This window comes from Lagenorhynchus albirostris, chromosome 20, assembly GCF_949774975.1.
Source record: "Lagenorhynchus albirostris chromosome 20, mLagAlb1.1, whole genome shotgun sequence".
Classification (NCBI taxonomy): domain Eukaryota; kingdom Metazoa; phylum Chordata; class Mammalia; order Artiodactyla; family Delphinidae; genus Lagenorhynchus; species Lagenorhynchus albirostris.
In genome coordinates, this window is record NC_083114.1 from 57,760,835 (window position 1) to 57,779,817 (window position 18,983).

The 18,983-nt window shown below is 42.1% G+C and overlaps 1 protein-coding gene across 3 annotated transcripts in view; it reads right to left on the reverse strand.

Annotated features, from left to right (window-relative positions):
* Positions 1–18,983, reverse strand: part of MAP2K6 (mitogen-activated protein kinase kinase 6) — a 132,285-nt gene that overhangs the window by 31,846 nt on the left and 81,456 nt on the right. For all 3 annotated transcript variants that reach the window (XM_060134547.1, XM_060134546.1, XM_060134545.1), the window contains exons 2-3: positions 10,544–10,610; positions 101–149 (exon numbers count right to left, since the gene is read on the reverse strand). In XM_060134547.1, coding sequence (XP_059990530.1) covers positions 101–149; positions 10,544–10,610 — 116 coding nt within the window. The remainder of the gene's footprint in view (positions 1–100; positions 150–10,543; positions 10,611–18,983) is intronic.

Sequence of the window (18,983 nt, forward strand, 5' to 3'; positions counted from 1 at the left end):
TGACAGCATGTTACAGGAAATACAGTTTTTTCGTTGGCCAGTTGGAAAGCATCCATGTAAAATGGTCACGATATTAACTGGCAGACATGATTTTTCTCACCTGATTTCCAATAGAAATGCAAGCTTTGGAGTCTAAATCTCGAGGTGGCCTAAGAAAGAGAAGGGGAGGAAAAAAAACATGAGACATTTAGCCAAATACGACCTTCCCAAATCAGATGCGACTGGAGAGATCTTTCCTTAGGAATAAGGTGAAAGCTCATGGGTAAAATAAAGCAGCATAAAGGGGTTGATAGTGTGGGATTTGGAATAAAATACATTTGCATTTAGATCACCTAATCTCTGAACTTCCATTTCTTTTTAAAATTTATTTTAATTTATTTATTTTTGGCTGCGTTGGGTCTTTGTTGCTCTGTGCGGGCTTTCTCTAGTTGAGGTGAGCGGGAACGACTCTCCCTCGCGGTGCACGGGCTTCTCATTACGGTGGCTCCTCTTGTTGCAGAGCGTGGGCTCTAGGCACGTGGGCTCAGTAGTTGTGGCTCACAGGCTCTAGAGCGTGTGGGCTTCAGTAGTTGTGGCTTGCGGGCTCAGCAGTTGTGGCTCGCGGGCTCTAGAGCACAGGCTCAGTAGTTGCGCTCGGGCTTAGTTGCTCCACGGCATGTGGGATCTTCCTGGACCAGGGCTCGAACCCATGTCCCCTGCACTGGCAGGCGGATTCTTAACCACTGTGCCACCAGGGAAGCCCCCGTTTCTTCTTTAATACAAAGATATTAGTACACTACCTCGTGGAGTAGGAGTGGGTATTAAATGAGATATTCTAAGTAACATGCTTAGCAGAATCCCTGGCATACAGTAAATATTCAATAACTATGAGTCATATATATATAGTGATGTGGATAATTACACTACTCTAGTAAGCCCCTGTATAAGTAATTATATTCTTACAAGGAAGTAAAAGTACCAGACTCTTCTTTCATCCGAGAGCATCCATGTGCCCAGTTATCCCACCACTTTTTCCACAACTGTTTTAACAAAAAGAAACAATAATATGGTTCTTTTAACTCACAGAATTCATAGGTCACAGGAATTCCAAATCTATCTAACCCTGCCTTTAAGATGGAACAAAGGTCCAGACAGGTAAAGTGACTTGCCCAAGGTCACGACTAACCCAGGCCTCCTGATTTTCAGGTCAGAATCCTTTCTGTTCTACCAGGCTGGCATACCCAGTTGTGATAGTTCTTCTATACATAGTGTACTCACTACCCAGGGGTCATCTCAGCAGCTGAGGTTCGCTGCTTTTATGTCTCCATTAGAGAAAACAGAGTCTTCTCATGTGTATTTATTTCCCCTACTTCACTGCTACCTTGACTGATAACAGTCCATGTACGAGAAAGAGATTTGGCTTTGGCTGTGCATAACATACAACAAACAAAACACACATAACAAACACAACATAACAAACTTGTTAATACGATCAAACGAATAAAGCGATAGGAGGCTAAAGACAAAAAGAATCCCACTGTTGCCTGAACAAAGGGCGACCAAAAAGGGTGGAAATGCAGGTGTCCCCAAGGGGACGTTCCAGGTCAGAATTATACAGAAAAATACAAGGGACGAAGAGAGGAAGAGAGAAAAAAATCCTTGGCCAATGACAATTTTCCCCATCCCTAATATATTATAATTCTACCCCTCCTGCTGAAAGTGACTAAATAAAACAATAAGTAAAATGTAGGAACATAAACACAGATACACACGTGAATCTAAGGTTTTCATGGCAAGCCTTCCCTCACCTTAGAAATCTCTTTGAAACATATAGAAAACCTAAAATAAAGTTTTTCTATAGTAACTTAAAACCAGGACTGAGAGGGAGGGATAAAGAGGAAAACACACACGCGCGCGCGCGCGCACACACACACACACGGCAGTGATGTTTTCATATATCTTGTGTTTCTGAGCAGGGGATTTTTCTTCAGAAACACTTTCCGAGGAATAAATTTCTGAAAACCTGATTTCTCACTCTTAAAACCTCCAAAGCTCTTTTTCTTTAGTTGTCACAATTTGTAGTAATTGCAATGGAACTTTGATATAAAGACAAATATTATTTGAAACATGTGACTAATCTAAACAGTAAAAAATCCTTTGCAATTGTTCGGACCCTTCCTTTTAAAAAGAATGAAGTAACAGAAAAGGTCACTAGTTATTTGGGGCTACGTCCACGTGCTTGCCGTCCAGCGCGAGTGCTGGGTGAGACCTCCTCCAGGTCTGACATTCCAGTATTCATACCAGGGCTCTGCAAATTACAGTCCATGACCCAGCTGTGGGTGAATTCTACACATTTAAAGGGTTGGAAAAAACAAACGACAAAGCATCTTCGGCAGAGGCCATGGTGGCCTGGGTAGCCCCAAATATCTACTATCTGGTCTTTTGCACAAAAAGTTTGCTGACTCCAGCTTTATTCTAACATTGCATGACAACTTTACCTCACAGGAGGGTTTCACGCCATTTTCCAGAAAGAGAAAAATGAAACCCAGAAAAATTCAGTGATATGCTGAACAGACAGTCCTCAACAGAGCTGAAAATAAAACTCATGTCCCCCAAGTCTCGGCCTTGACCTAAGGAGAAGGGGGTAGAGGCTGAAAACTGGGCTAAGTGCTTTACCCGCTTCTCCTATCATTAAAACACACACACACACACACACACACACACACACACACACACACACACACACACACACACACACACACACACACACACACACACACACACACACACACACACCCTACCTAAAAGTGTCATTGTTCCCATATTCCAGATCAAAACCTGTTTGGTGTCACCTTGAGCTAACTTGCTCCCAAGCGGTGAAGCTATGATTCGATCCAAGTCTGACTGAATCAGAGAAAACTTCCCCCACACCCAGGCCTCCTCTAATGAAAATGACCACCCACCCGCCATGAGGCCTACAGGCTCAGCGAGTCTGCCAAAAGCATCAAATGATGGACTGAAATGGACAGCTTGTATTGGGTTAGTTGACACTGTATCCTGTCCAGGGCTGGGCATATCCATTTGCCTGGGGCACCAAGTCTGTGCAGGAGGTTTAAACTGTGTGTGGACATTCTCTGTTGCTTATTCACTATTTCAGTGTTCTGGGGAAAGAACCAAACTTATTATGAAACTCCTAACCCTGGAAGGCCAAAGGTATTCCAAAGGTCACCTGCTATTACTTTTTTATATAAACAACCAGCTCCGGTTTATTAAAATATTTATTTATAATTCTACATGAGTAATGAGGTTACTGGTTACTATTATAATTATTATTCACCTATAATAATGTTTATTAATAACAATGTGTACTTATTACCTAATGATAATATTTATTAAGCATCTACGTGGGCCAGAGACCATGTGAGACCCTTTACATCAAATATCTTCTTTAATTTTCACAACTCTTAGAGGTGTTGGCTCTATTTTAATGTGAAGAATTGACATTGAAACAGACTAAATAATTTAAGAGATATCATCAAGGAGATGGTGACACTGGAACACAGAGCGACACCACGAAGTCTTCTCAGCTGCAGAAGTAAAAGATCCTGCCTCTGATGGATAGCCACGGGCTATCTGGCTGTAGTCACGAGCAGTGTAACGTGTGGCTAAGAGCGCATGCCTGAGGTCAGAGAACCCTCAGTTCGTATGCCACCTCTTCCACTTATTAAGTGAAATAATGATAATAACAACACCACTTAGAGCGACATTCATTGAGAAATTGCATTTGAAAATGCACTAAACTTGACCCTGAATATGGACTGTGACATCTGATCCCCATAGCAACTCCATCAGTGTTTGTTCCCGTTTTTCACAAGGGGGAACTAAGGCTTAGAAGGGTTAGGTAACTCGCCTAAGATATCCAGCTGGGGAAGTTCAGATATCAGATGGGAAGCCAGGCATTCCAGCACCAGAACCTGGGCTCCTGGAGCTCAACTGCTTTGAGCAGGGCCCCTGACCCTTGTATAGGTCTGTCTTCTCACTTATGAAGTGAGAGGAATAACAACTGCCTCTGAGTTTCTTGTGAGGATTAAGTGAAAGAATACTGACTAGCATGGAATCGATTTAGAATCAGTTGCTGCCAATCAAGTGAGGGAACAGCCCAGAAACCTGAGTCAAAGACACATTGGCATCAGTGACTCAAAGAAAAAACTCAAGTGAAGAGACCACACACGCGGCCCTAAAAAGAATGGGGCTCTGTCCCGGTCTATTTATTTGTGTGTAGTTCAGCAGAAGGCAGCAGGGTCTATATAAATGGCAAGAGTTACCAAGCCAACCTCACAAAATTGCCAAGAAAAACTCAAAATGAGGAAGCTGCTTCTTTAGGAGTACATATTTCAGCCTCAGTATTAAAATAATAATAACAACAACAACAGCAATAATCCTGTCCATGAGCTAACGTGGGACAGTCTACAGCCATGAAGGGACCTTGGCTTTACAGGATGAAACAGAAAAGTACATTCAAGGCTTATTCTACCACATGAGGGAAAGACAACAAAGAAACTACTTTTACCTTTGCATAGGTTTTTATTCACTTCTTTATACCAAGCAAGGATTTATGGTGGTTTTCAAAAATTCATTAAAAAAACCCAGAAAATTAATATAAATTAGAAGGTGAAGACTAGCAAATTTTAAAGGGAAGGAATAAAAGACAGCTGGAAAGTGGATATGAAAATATATCCCGAAGGAAATGATAAAGAGCAGAAAAATATCAATACACCATTCAAATGGCTACAACAAAAAATAGTGGCGTCACCAAATCTTGGACAGGTTGTAGAGAAACTGAATCACTTATACATTGCCAGTGAAAATGCAAAATAATATAGCCACCCTGGAAAACAGTTGGGCAATCTCTTAAAAACTAAACACGCACTGCCACCGGCAATTCCACTAATGGGTATTTTCCTCCCAGAGAACTAAATGTTTATGTTCACACAAAAACCTGTACATGATTGTTCATAGACTTACTTACAACAGCCAAAAACTAGAATCAGCCGAGATGTCTTCAATAGGTGAGTGGTTAAGCTCTGCTGTCTGCACGCACACTTACAAATGTACACGCATAACTCAGCAAGATATACTACTCAGGAGCAAAGTATGTATACAGCATGGATCAATCTTCGGGAAATTATGCTGGAGTGGCGAAAGCCAATCCCAAAAGGTTACACACTATAATCCCACTTATATAATAATATTTTTTAATGAGAAAAATTAATAGACAACAGATTAGTGGTTGCCAGGAGTGAGAAACAGTATTGGGAGAGGTGAGGAGGGAAGGCAGTCATGATTATAAAAGGGCAACATTAGGGATCCTATTGGTTTCAGAACCAGTTTCTTGACTGTAGTGGTGAATGCGTGAACCTACACAGGTGACAAAAATGGTACAGAAATTTAACATCACACGTACTAGTGAATATAAGTAAAACTGGAAAACCTGAATAAGATGGGTACATTGTATCACTGTCAATATCAATTGAGCTTATAATACTATAGTTTCACAAAATGTTACCATTGGGCAGAGAATATAAAGTTTCTCTATATTGTTTCTTACAACTGGATGTGACTGTACAATTATCTCAATAACGTTGTCAATTTGAAAAGTCAAAGAAAAAAATCAGAAATCAATAAAATTGAAAGGAGGAAAATAAAGAAAACAAAGTTGGCTCTTTTAAAAATTCAATAAAAATTGATAAACCTCTAGCAAGACCAACACAGATAAAAAGAAAGAAGACACAAATTATCAATATCAGCAAAAAAAGAGGGGGATATCTCAGTATATCCTGCAGTCATTAAAAGAATAATCAGGAAATACTATGAGCAACTTTACTTTCATAAATTCAACAACTTAGAAGAAATTCCTTGAAAACTGCAAACTGCCAAAACTTAGCCACAATGAAATAGATTATCTGAGTTGCCCTATAACTATTAAAAAAAATGAATTGGTAATTTAAAAGCTCCAAAAAAAGGAATATATAAGCCCACTTTTTTTCCCTGGGGGAATTTTTTTTTTTTTTTTTTTTTTTTTTTGCGGTACGCGGGCCTCTCACTGCTGCGGCCTCTCCCGTTGAAGAGCACAGGCTCCGACCGGGGCATGAACCCGCGGCCCCTGCATCAGCAGGCAGACTGTCAACCATTGCGCCACCAGGGAAGTCCCGAATCATTATTTTGTACACCTGAAACTAATATTATATGTCAGTTATAGCTCAAAAACATTTTTTTAAGAATTACCGGTTATCTTATACAATGTCTACCAGAAAACAGAAGGTACTCTTACCAACTCATTTTATAGGGTCAGTATTACCTTAAATACCAAAACCAGAACATAATAGCTCAGACACACACACACACACACACACACACACACACACACACACATTACAGGTCAACATCTCTCATGAATTTAAGACACAAAAATCTTCACATTTTAGGAGATTAAATCCAACAATGTATAAAAAAAGTAGTATATCCCAACCACGTGGGATTTTTGGGGGGTATGCAAGGCTAGTTCGATATTTTAAAAATCCGTCAGTGTAATCCATATCAAAGGGACAAAGAAGAAAACTCCAAGATGACATCAGTTGATGCACAAAAAAAACACTCAACAAAATTCAACACACATTCATGATAAAAATGTTGAGTACACTTCGACCAGAGAGGAATTTTTTCAACCTCATAAACAACATCTATGAGGACTTAACATCATGCTTAATGGTGAAAGATTGAATGCTTTCCCTCTAAGATGGGAGACAAAGCAAGGTAGCCTGCTCTCACCAATCTTATTTAACATAGTACTAAATATCCTTGCCACTAAAATAAGGTAAGAAAATAAAGGTTAAAAAAAAAAACAGGAAAGGAAGAAATAAAACTGTCTTTTTTGCAGAAGGTATGGCTATCTACACAGAAAACTCTAAGTAATCTACTAAAAAAGCTCCTGGAACTAATAATTGAGTTTTAGTAAGGTCACAGGGTATGCAGTCAACTCAAAAACCAATTGCATTTCTAAATACTGACAATAAACAAATGTAAATCAAAAGTGGAATACAATTTTTATTGCTTCAAAAAAAGGAAACACTTAGGTATAAATCCTCACAAAGCCTGATGGAGAGAATCTGTGTGATGAAAACTATAAAATACTGTTGGACGAAATCAAAGAAAATCTAAATGCTTGGAGAAATTTACCACATTCATGGACTGGAAGACTGAGTGCAGTAAAGATGTCAATGCTCGCTCAACTGATCTATAGGTTAAACGCAATTCCTACCAAAAATCCCAGCAAGTTTATTTGTAGACATAGACAAGCTTATTCTAAAACTAACATGAAAAGAGGAAAGCCCTAGAGTAACCAAAATAGTTTTTAAAAAGAAAAACAAAGTGCAAGGAATCACTTTTCCCAATGTGAAGGCTTACTATGCAGCCGCAGGAATCAAGACAGTATGACAGACTGGCAGAGCAACAGACTCAGAGACCAGTGGAGCAGAATGGAGAACCCAGAAACAGATCCACACAAATACGCCCAATTAATATCTGACAAAGGCGCAAAAGCAATTCAGTGGAGGAGGGATAGCCTTTTCAGCAGATGGCGCTGGAGCAACCAGAAATCCATTGGCAAAAAAAAATAAAGCCCAACCTAAACCTCATATCTTGTACAAAAATTAAACTCGAAATGTAACATAGCCTTAAATCTAAAATGTAAAACTAAAACACTTCTAGAAAAAACATAGGAGAAAATCTGTAGGACCCAGGACGAGGCAAAGGGTTCTTAAACTTGTCACCAAAAACATAACACATAAGAGGAAAAACTGATAGATTGGACTTCATCAAAATAGAAAGACGAGGGCTTCCCTGGTGGCGCAGTGGTTAAGAATCGGCCTGCCAATGCAGGGGACACAGGTTCGAGCCCTGGTTCGGGAAGATCCCACGTGCCGTGGAGCAACTAGGCCTGTGCACCGCAACTACTGAGCCTGCGCTCTAGAGCCCGTGAGCCACAACTACTGAGCCCGTGTGACACAGCTACTGAGACCGCGCGCCTAGAGCCCGTGCTCCACAACAAGAGAAGCCACCGCAATGAGAAGCCCGCGCACCGCAACGAAGAGTAGCCCCCGCTCGACGCAACTAGAGAAAGCCCGCGCGCAGCAACGAAGACCCAGAGCAGCCAAAAATAAATAAATAAATAATTTTTTTAAAAAAATAGAAAGCCGAAAAGACCCATTACAGACTGGGAGACAATGTTCTTGAATCACATACCTGACAAACTCTGTGCATCTAGGATATATGAAGAACTCTCAAAACTCAACATAAAAAAAAAAAAATCTGATTACATAATAGGCAGAGAAGTGCACAGACATTTCACCAAAGAAGATATAGGGATGGGAAATAAATGCCAAAAGTATTGAACAGCCATTAGAGAAATGAAAATTAAAACTGCAGTGATATCTCACATCTACCAGAATGGCTAAAATGAAAAGCAGTGATGACACTGACAGGGATGCAGAGAAAGTGGGTCATTCATACATTTTTGGTAAGAATGTACATGGGTAAAATCACCCTGGAAAATACTTGGCAGTTCTTTCAAAACTAAAACTGGACTTACCGTATGACCCAGTAATTACACTACTGGACATATATCCCAGAGAAACAGAGGCTTGTTTCTATGCAAGAACTTACACAGGAATGTTCACAGCAGATGTATTCATAACACCTCAACTGGAAACTACTTGTACCTCCTTCAAAGGCTAAGGGGTTTAACAAACTGTGGTATATCCATACCATGGAATGGCAGTCAGCAACAACAGAGAATAAACTATGGATACGTGCGATAACTTGAATGAACCTCAAGGAAGTGATGCTGGATGAAAAAGGCCAGTCTCAGAACGGAGACGCATGATTCCATGTGCACCACAATCAAGAAGTAATGAAATGGAAAAGGAGAACAGATCAGTGGTGGCCAGGGATTAGGGACGGCAGGGGTGGGGGCAGAGGTGGGGAGTAAAAGGAGAGGGTCTTGTAGTGCCATACACTCGGGTATCTTGATTGCGGTAGTCGTTATGCAAGGCTGCACGTGTGATACAACTGCACAGAGCGACACACACACACACACACGAGGGCTTGTATTGCTGGTGAAATGTGAACACGTTCTGCGGTTTGCACCAACACCACTTTCTTGGTTTTGATGTGATACTAGGTTTGTGTAAGATGTTAACATTGTGGGGAACACAGATGGGGGAAGGGTACAGGGGACTTTGTACATTTCTCTGCCACCTCCTGTGAATCTACAATTACTTCAAAATAAAGTTTTAAAAGTGTACCCCCGAAGTCCCATATAGGGAAGCCACATGTTTGAGCCTAAGCTCATGAGAAGAAACCAATCAGAGAGGAAAAGTTATTAATTACATAGTTCATAGGTCCAAGGGAAGAAAAATAACCAGAGGGACCGAAAAAAAGAAAAAAAAAAGAAAAAAAGAAAGAAACCCCAGTCTTGGTAGTAGATATGGAAAGAATTCCTCCTGCAGATCCTCATGGAAGGAGCGCTCTCACTTGAATTTGGCTCCACAGTCCAGGGCGCTGAAGAACAGCCCTCCCCTCTGCTCCGTCCCTAGAGGTTCTTCAGTGGAAAGTGTGTTTACATGGTTGCATAAGATGCAATGACCAAAGTCTTACAGAACATGATCATTTTTATTAGCACATTCCAACACCAGGGGTGCACTGTCTGATAGGGAATGATCATGGTTAAGGTCGGAAACCTCTACAAAGGGAGGTGCTTTTTTATAGATGAGCAGAAGCCTGAAACATTTAAGTTTCCTCTCATTGTACTTGCTGTGCTTTTATGGTACCTCTGCTGTAATTGTTTTTCTTGGAATTTCCATTCCTCCCATGCAGATGCTTTGATAGGTGGTCATACCCCCAGCTAGGCAGGAAATACCCTCCCCACCCAACAGAGAGACAAAGAGATGAGGTGGAGGCTCCAGGAGAGGGTGCCCTGCTTCACCAGGACCCGAGCTCCCTTAGGGATTTGGGCCAAAGGCTCAGCTAACAAAGGAGTGGTCCTTCGTCTCATGCTTGCCTTCTGTTTATATGAGCAGGATTTAGGTGGCAGGATGCTGAGTTCTCACCAAATACCATCTTTCTACCTCAAACCAAATTTTATAGTAGTGGCTCTCTCGGGGGTTTGCTTGTTTGCTCAGATCTATATAGAAAAGGCAAAAAGTCCATGTCCAGTGACCTTTTTGGATTTACATAGGACCCCATCTGCTGAACGCATTTGTAGAATTTTTAACCAACTAGCAATGAGTTCAAAGCTACCCATTCCATATCGACTGACCGACTATGATTTTTTTTTTTCGGGTCTCAGAACAGTAAGTACTTGGCTTCCTCCTTTAAAGGGCTCTCCTTTCTAACAACTATCTCCATAGTTAAGGTATTGCTCACCAGTCCAAAAATGAACTCCCATTCCCTGGAAATCTGTAAAGTGCAAGCATTTGGATTAAGGCGATGATCCTGCCAGACTTACGTGGAACTGGTCTGAGGTTGTTCAAATGCTTCTTTTGGGATTTTAAGGCCAGGGTTTCTCTTCTTGCCTGTTGGGAAAGATGGAAGAATAAAGTTAAGGTCTGAATCACAGCATGAGAGCAGGGACAGAGACTGCAGCAGAGAAAAAGGACAGAACTGGGAACGCAGGTCTCATTTCCACATTCAGAACTCCACTTCCTACCAGGACGGCCGTGAATGACACGCACCAGTCACCAGGCTGAGCAGAGCCTCCCAAGTGCAGACTGAGATCACGGATGCGGTTTTTCACCAGTGCAGGGTGCAGTGTCAGTATAAGGCTGCCAATCCTCTTTACCCAGGAAGACCTGCCCTTTTTTCCCTGCTGGGAGTTCGGCATTCCAACTTCTTCTTCATTTTCTTGTACACAACAATGGTAATGGTAGACGGTGTTAGTTACAGGATTTTTTCCTTTATAATGTCAGTCAGATGTACCCACACTTCTCTTAGTATACCAGAGTTTTCTAAATTGATCTTTGATTAGCTGACAGAGTTAACCATGGAGGTAGAATAAAACATACTTTCCCACTGTTCTCCCCTTCCTCTTCTCAACCACCTGCCGTAAGTTAAAACACCTAAGCGAAGGGTAGGGTAATACTTATTTACTTGTTCCCCATTCCAAAAAGGATTATGATAAGAGATGGGCCCATGCAAGGAGGCTGTCACTTCTTTGGGGGCAAGATGGGAACATAATGTGTTTGTTCATCATCCCCGGGCTGAAACCACAAGAGAGCTTCACTCAAATACTTTTGTTGATGGTTTAAAAGAACAGACTGAAAAATGACGGCTCAGGAAGCGATAAGAGAATCCAGTCTTGTAAAGGCTCGGGATTTTCCTCATCTAAGGACATCCTGTATCTCTTCATGCTTAGCAGGAAACGCCAGAGCAGAGCTGGATACAACACCCGTGGGCTTACATTCTTTCTCACCTCTTCTCCACGTTGCAGGGAGCACTACAGAGCTGACACACACCCTGCTTAAGGCTCTGAGTAGAGATCTGCAGCTGCGTAGAAACTGCAGAAGTCATATTCTGTGGCCTCTTGCAGGAAAATGACATCCAAAGACTTCAGTGACTGCTCACCACCAGAGAGCCAGCAATGACCCAGTCAGAATCAGAATCCAGGCCTCCAAACACTCAGGTGGGAACTCTTTCCTCTGTGCCACAATGGATGAAGTTTAGAGGTGACCAGAGAGAATGAGGTAGGGGAGTACGGGGTTATGAGTTTTTAAAAACCAGATTACAGGGGCTTCCCTGGTGGCCCAGTGGTTGAGAGTCCGCCTGCCGATGCAGGGGACACGGGTTCGTGCCCCAGTCCGGGAAGATCCCACTATGCCGCGCAGCGGCTGGGCCCGTGAGCCATGGCCGCTGGGCCTGCACGTCCGGAGCCTGTGCTCCGCAACGGGAGAGGCCACAGCAGTGAGAGGCCCGCATACCGCAAAAAACAAAACAAAACAAAAAAACCAGATTACATCCAGTTCCTTCACTCACCAAGAGACCTCCAGGGTCACTTTTCATCTGACTCTTGATATCCTCAACTATAAAACGGTGTAGTAACATCAATGCCTACCATATCGGACTGATGTGAGAACCATGGGATAACACATATGAAAGAGCAATGAAATTATAATCATTTTAAAAAAACAAGCTGCACAGTCTCATAAAAGAAAATGAGTCATTTAAGAAACTCAGGAACAGGGACTTCCCTGGTAGTCCAGTGGGTAAAGCTCCGCGCTCCCAATGCAGGGGGCCCGGGTTCGATCCCTGGTCGGGGAACTAGATCCCGCATGCATGGCGCAACGAAGATCCCACGTGCCGCAACTAAGACCCAGCACAGCCCAAATAAATAAATAAACATTTAGAAACTCAGGAACAGAATTGGTATATTATCATAGTCCAGTGTAATGTATAATTGTGATCTTTCTCTCTATGCCTTCAAAATCCAGAAATCTAGATCAATTCTGCCAAGTTGCACAAAGCCAGGAAGCAACATGCTTGGCAGTAACCAACACAGAGAAAGCCTTTCAGACCCACCTTCACTGAGTGACGTTAAGTCAGAAAGAGAAAAACAAATACTGTATATTAATGCATATATGTGGAATCTAGAAAAATGGTACAGATGAACCAGTTTGCAGGGCAGAGATAGAGACACATGTAGAGAACAAACATATGGACACCAAGGGGCGAAAGTGGTGGATGGGTGGGATGAATTGGGAGATAGGGATTGACATGGATACACTGATGTGTATAAAATAGATAACTAATAAGAACCTGCTGTATAAAAAAATAAAATTCAAAAAGAAAAAGAACCACCTTCATCATAACAGGTCTTCTCAGTTCTCTCCTCATTTGGACTTACCTATGCGTTTTACAAAAATTCAAAACTCACCATTTCCCTTCCTATTCCTGGAGCTCAGATGGCCATTGAGCACATGTCACTGAGTTAGTTATTGACAATACACAGAGCTGTACTATGCTGGATCTGATTGTGAGAATCCAAGTAGATAAATGGCCTAATTCCAACAATTCCCATCCATGGGCCTCAGGCAATACATAGGGAAGGCTATTTTAAATGAGATACTCTAAGGAAGAATGAACGAGTTTGACTTGTCTAAACATCATGCAGATTCTAACACAGGTGACAGAGAATTCAGGTAATCCAGACAAATACAACCCTGTAGTTCTCCCAGATAAAACGAAGCAAAATGAAACTAAAATATATTTTTCCTGCAAAAAAGCCCCCCCAGATGCCATTTACGCAAGCCGCAAGCAAACGTTACTCTTAAGTTCCTGCATCTCTCTTCTTCATTTCTAACTCAGCTCTTACAAGATGGATGTCAAGAGAAATACCTATTTATGGAGGAAAACACCTTTGAAAAACTTTAATATAGCAGTGAATTATTACACCATAGGAATTAATTATTCGTAGTTCATTAATAGCAATCGACTATTAAGCTATAACTAACAAATCATCAAAACATCTATACGAAGAAATAGCAAAAGAAAGAGAGAAAACTTTTGGCACGGAGACTAAAGAAAGAAATGACCCAAAGAACAATAAAGTCTTCTAGGTGTGGGAAAAGAAGACCCCTGGTTCTCCTCTGACAAAAAAAAAAAAAACAAGAAACAGAGTTCCAGCAGACACAAAACCTAGTTGAATCACCATTAGAAAACACCCTGCCTTCATTTTTTAACAGTAAATAAAACAAAAATCACAAAGGCACGCACCAACATTCCATAATTCACTTACTTGACCATCACTGGAAGAACAGCCCCGTAAAAGACCAGCAGAGGTACCTCTAATAAGGGTTTCAGGGCTGCTGCGAGAGCGAGCAGAAGAAAACCCCAGAGAAGGCTGCTTTACTCGGAAGACAGCGCTTCAGCCGAGCAAAACGGAGCTGCACAGACTCCACCCCTCCTGCAGTGCCGATCACCCCAAACCTCTGCAAGTTTATCGTTCCCAGGGAAACTCCCACTTCAGGAAGGGAGAGTCGAAGTGGGTCTGTTTGAACACCAAGGTGTGACATTAAGCATTAACCAGACTTGGAGGAGTAAATCTATAAAGTAATTCTGGATAGCACAGCGTTCTCCAGCTTTTCTGTAAATGCCTCTTTCATTTCTTAAAGAAAGGAAAACAATATGTGATCAGTTTCCAGCTGTGTTTATTTGAAAGCAATCTGTTCCCCTTGGCAAGGCTGCCAACACCTGACTGTTAACATTTAACACTGTGTTAAAAAAAAATTAAGGAGAGGCAGCAAAGTGAATAATAAAACTAAGTGGCCAACTATGATAAGTGGCCTTTTTGCTTGACATTCAAAAGCAAAAATGAAAAATACGTCAGAAAATAGGCTCTATGTTATGTCACATGCTAGTAACAAGCCTTCTCAGAAGGAGAGAATTCTGTATACGTCTGCAGATCTCAACCAGCTGTGCCCTCTTATTGGCACAATCTGCAAAGGGTAAAAACCTCCTTGGCCTGATGGAGCATATGTGGTACCATATTACATCAGCCTGTGTCACACCCATGCCTGTTTTCTCCAAAAATATTGTAGTCCCACTGCACACATGTATTGGCAAAATTCATCTTAAACCAAAGCCTTTCCCCAATGGCACTGGGGAAAAAAAGAAAAAAAACCTTGCCAGCAGTTAGAAAATATTTACCAAGCCACAGAAATGTTCACCAGCTCTGACCGTACCGAAAATGATGGGGTACACAAGACATCTTGCTGGGCACCGCTCAGAGAAGCTAAGCACAAAGGGCTTCTCTCACGTGCCTTATTACATAAAACAGAAGATCGCGCTCCAGCGCCAACCCAAACAGCAAGAGAAACCAGAGGGGTGGAATCCGGAGGCTCTCCTGACACCTAAATGTTTGTCAGCCTGGCCAAGGGTCCGGGAACATGATTATGAGGGTTTACGATTATTGACACAGCTTTACAAAGGGATGACTTTGCTCCCGGCTCCAAATTTATTTTAAAAATCTGTTTCCCAACGTGAATGGGATTTCCAGCCAAGTAACTGGCAACCTGAAGACCCTGGCTGCCCTTGCCTTCATACTTGTATCTAGGCTTCAGTTCCATGGGTAGCTGGCACTAAAGGTGGCGGAGAAGTGTCATTAAATGTTATTAAGTCACAATGGTCAGATGTAAGGCAGCTCACAGAGCAGGGCAGAGTGAAGGGAGAACAGAGAGAGAGCTGGCTTAACAACAGTGACCCGGAAGTGGACACAGAAAATTCCCCCAAACCACTGGATCTCACCCACCACTGAGACTTCCACCAGGATGCCAGATTTCTTTGGAATTACATAAAATTTAGAGAAGGAAAGCTGCAAAGTTCATTTGAAAACGTGCAGTCATTTTTATTTCAAGGCGGCAGATGAATCTCCTGAAACGACAGCTTTACCTCCGTGTCCCTGGGCTCAGGGGCTCCAGCCCTTCTGTGGACAGGAGCTCAACCTTCTAATTTCAGCCCGTTTATCACACGCCCCACAGAACCTTCCCAGACCTCCCCAGACATACTTAAGGAGCACAGGCCACACCCACCAGCTTCCACAGGCCGGCATCTCAAACACAATACGAATTCAATGCAACTTCACTCAACTCCCAGTATTTTAAACTGTCCACTCTACCTAAGATAGATCTCCACGACCGTCTTCCACTTATATTCCTCATACCTTGTCTCACAATCTCGAATCACTTCTGCATTTATGTGTTCGTTTTTGAATCTACTTATTACTTATTTATTATCTGTCTCACCCAGAAACGTTCAGCTACAGCAGCAATTTTGCCCAGGGCTTGTACACCGTCAGTATTTGTTGACGGAACATTTGTTGTTCTTTTCTCAGCTGTTTTGAATTTTGGTATTGAGGTCTTCAAAAATAATTTTAAATAGTGTAGTCTGTAAAAATATTGAATCACTATGTTGTACATCTGAAGTTAATATAATATTGTATATCAACCATAATTTTTTTTTAAAAAAAGCACAGAATGGAGTAGAAATAGTTCAACCCTGAGCATACGTAAGAGCTCGTTTTAAGTCCCCGCCGTGCCACTTAACACTGGGACCCTGAGGATGATTCTGAAACTCAGTTTCCACAGCGACAAGCTGGAGACGAGACTCTGGCTGCTGAGAGATTTAGTTGGCATAACCTACGGGAAGGAGTCCAGCACACAGCAGGTACCCACCGGATAGCAGTTTCTTTTCTCCCTTCCACGTTTGTGCTTACATTTTTAAAATAGGAACGAAACAGAATGTCCCCTCTGTGGGCAGGTTATTTCTTCAAATGCCATCTCTGTTCTCCCCCTCCTGTGTTATTTATGTGAAAATGACATTTTCAAACATCTCATCGATCGTGAACCGTATTCTCTTGGTTCCCACTGACTATGGGAATTGTTTAAGCTCTATAGGATCAGGATCTCTGAGAGCAAACCCTCAGAATCCATATTTTTTATAAAGGACTTCAATTCTTGAGAGCAGTTTTAGGTTCACAGCAAAACTGAAGGGAAGGTACAGAGATTTCGCATATACCTTCCTGTTCCCATACATGCAGAGCCTCTCGCGTTAGCGGCATCCCGCCAGAGTGGTGCATTTGTTACAAATGACGCACCTGTATTGACACATCATCACCCACTCGCTCTTGGTGTTGTACATCCTAGGGGTTTGGATAAATGTACACTATGCATCTATCATTACAGTGTCATACAAAGCAGTTTCACTGTCCTAAAAATCCTGTTCTCCCCCTATTCATCCCTCCTTCCCCCCAACCCCTGGCAACCACTGATCTGTTTACTGTATCTATAGTTTTGCCTTTTCCAGAACATTATATAGTTAGAATCATACTGTGTGTGTGTGTGTGTGTGTGTGTGTGTGTGTGTGTATAGCCTTTTCTGATTGGCTTATTTCACTTAGTAATATGCATTTAAGCTTTTTCCATATCTTTTCATGACTTAATAGTTCATTTCTTTATAGCACTGAATAATATTCCATTGTCTGGATATACCACAGTTCATTAATCCATTCACCTACTGAAGTGCATCTTGGTTGCTTCCAAGTTTTGGCAATTATGAATAACGCTGCTTATAAACATCTGTGCGCAGGTTTTTATACGAACGTAAGGAGTGTCACTGCTGTATTGAAAGAGCTAGAGAATAAGACAAACCAATTCCTGTAACATCAGAGAGCATGTGTGATGTGCAGTAAAAGTATCGCACCATGAATACACAGGACGTTCAAAGAGGGAGAGAGAAAATCAGGCAAGGGAAATGAGAAAATACAGTCTCACAGAGGAAGTAGTATTTTACGTGGTCCTTTGATAAATGGTAGGATTTGAGGGTACGTGATGATGGCTCATTATACTATTATGTCTTTTTTTTATATATATTCAATGTTTCCATAATAAGACATGAAAAAGCAACAGTAGGATTCCAAGGAGGAGGAGGAGGAGGAGCTCACGGTGTGGCGAGAAGGACATTGTGGCGTCTCAAAGGCTGTGACACGGAAAGACTGAAAGATTGTAACTAACAATTTTTAATTTTCAGATTTAGGAAGAGAAGTCATCTATTTTTTAGTAGAGGAGTATCATGCCATGTTGTGTTTTAAAAACAAATAATGTAACAAGATTAATCTACTATCTGCAGGGTGTTTTGAAACTGTGGTACACGTGCACACACATAACACCTGCATACACGCTCACAGGCCCACATACACACACCTTGGTGGCTTAAGCTGTTGGGTCTTTGCTCATATTTTCCCTGAAGTGTTATCATCTTTCTCCCCTGGTCAGTTGCAACACACTCAGCTCAAGTGTGTTCTCCTCCAGGAAACCTTCCATAAAAAACATGCAATAAATGTCCCTTATCTGTGTGGCCACAGGACTCTACACGTTATCTTCCGTCTTCCTTCTTACACTGATTGATTGAACCCACCTGCTCACCCGTCTCTTCCACTAGAAGGCGAGCTCTTCAGAGCCGGACCCCATGCCTTACCCAGGTGCAGAGTAAGCACTAGACCCAAAAAATGAGAGGCAGAGACCACAGCAACTTGGCTAATAAATTTAAGTTGCTTAAACTTCACAGAGGCAAAATCTATAGGCTCTGGTAATTTCCTGGATAAGAAGTATAGAAGACCAGAAGCTAAGCTGTAGTAGTAACAGTGGTAGCAATCTGGCTTTTCCCCACCTAGATAAAATTAAGTAAAAAAGGAAAGTCAGGCCAGTTGGGGTGGGAGGTGGGAGAAGGCAGATAATGAGCTCCAGCCCTGAGATGTGCTAGGGATAAGCTGAAGGAACACCTGGCAGATTTCAGGCAGGCACATGGAGCTTCAGAGAGGGATGGCGGGGGGGGGGGGATATGAAAATCTGTGAGTGACAAACAGAGAAGTAGAAAGTTGAATGAGACAGGCAGAGAAACAAGAACGGGAAGCAGCCTATGTAAGAATATTTTGAGAGAATGAGATGTAAATGAAGAATCAGCGAAGGACACCAAGAATCTCTGGAGGTTCCAAGGAGAAACACCAGCGAGTGCAGAGCAGCACTATCCACTATTCAGAAAAGGTCCTATTTTCAAAGGATGAGAGCACTCCGAGTTTTCTTACAGCTTCCCGGAACTGAAGTTCTTTTTCCAGACCCGGTCGAGCTGAAGTATATGCTTAGTCACGTTAACCATTTGGTGCTGACTTTGTGCTTTTGAAAGAACCTAAAATCAAAGCACAGCCAAGGCCCTCCCGTTGTGGTCTGGGGCCCAGTGAAAGCAGGGGGTGTGCGTGAGGGTGAGGCGGGGAGGGCCCCCCGTCTGTACTCATCTCCTTCCTCGTTTACATGCGGCTTCATTCATGAGTCTTATCAAAAGGAAACGCAGTCACAGGGTGTTAAAAATACCGCTTTACAATAAAAATATGGCAGCAGTGGCAAA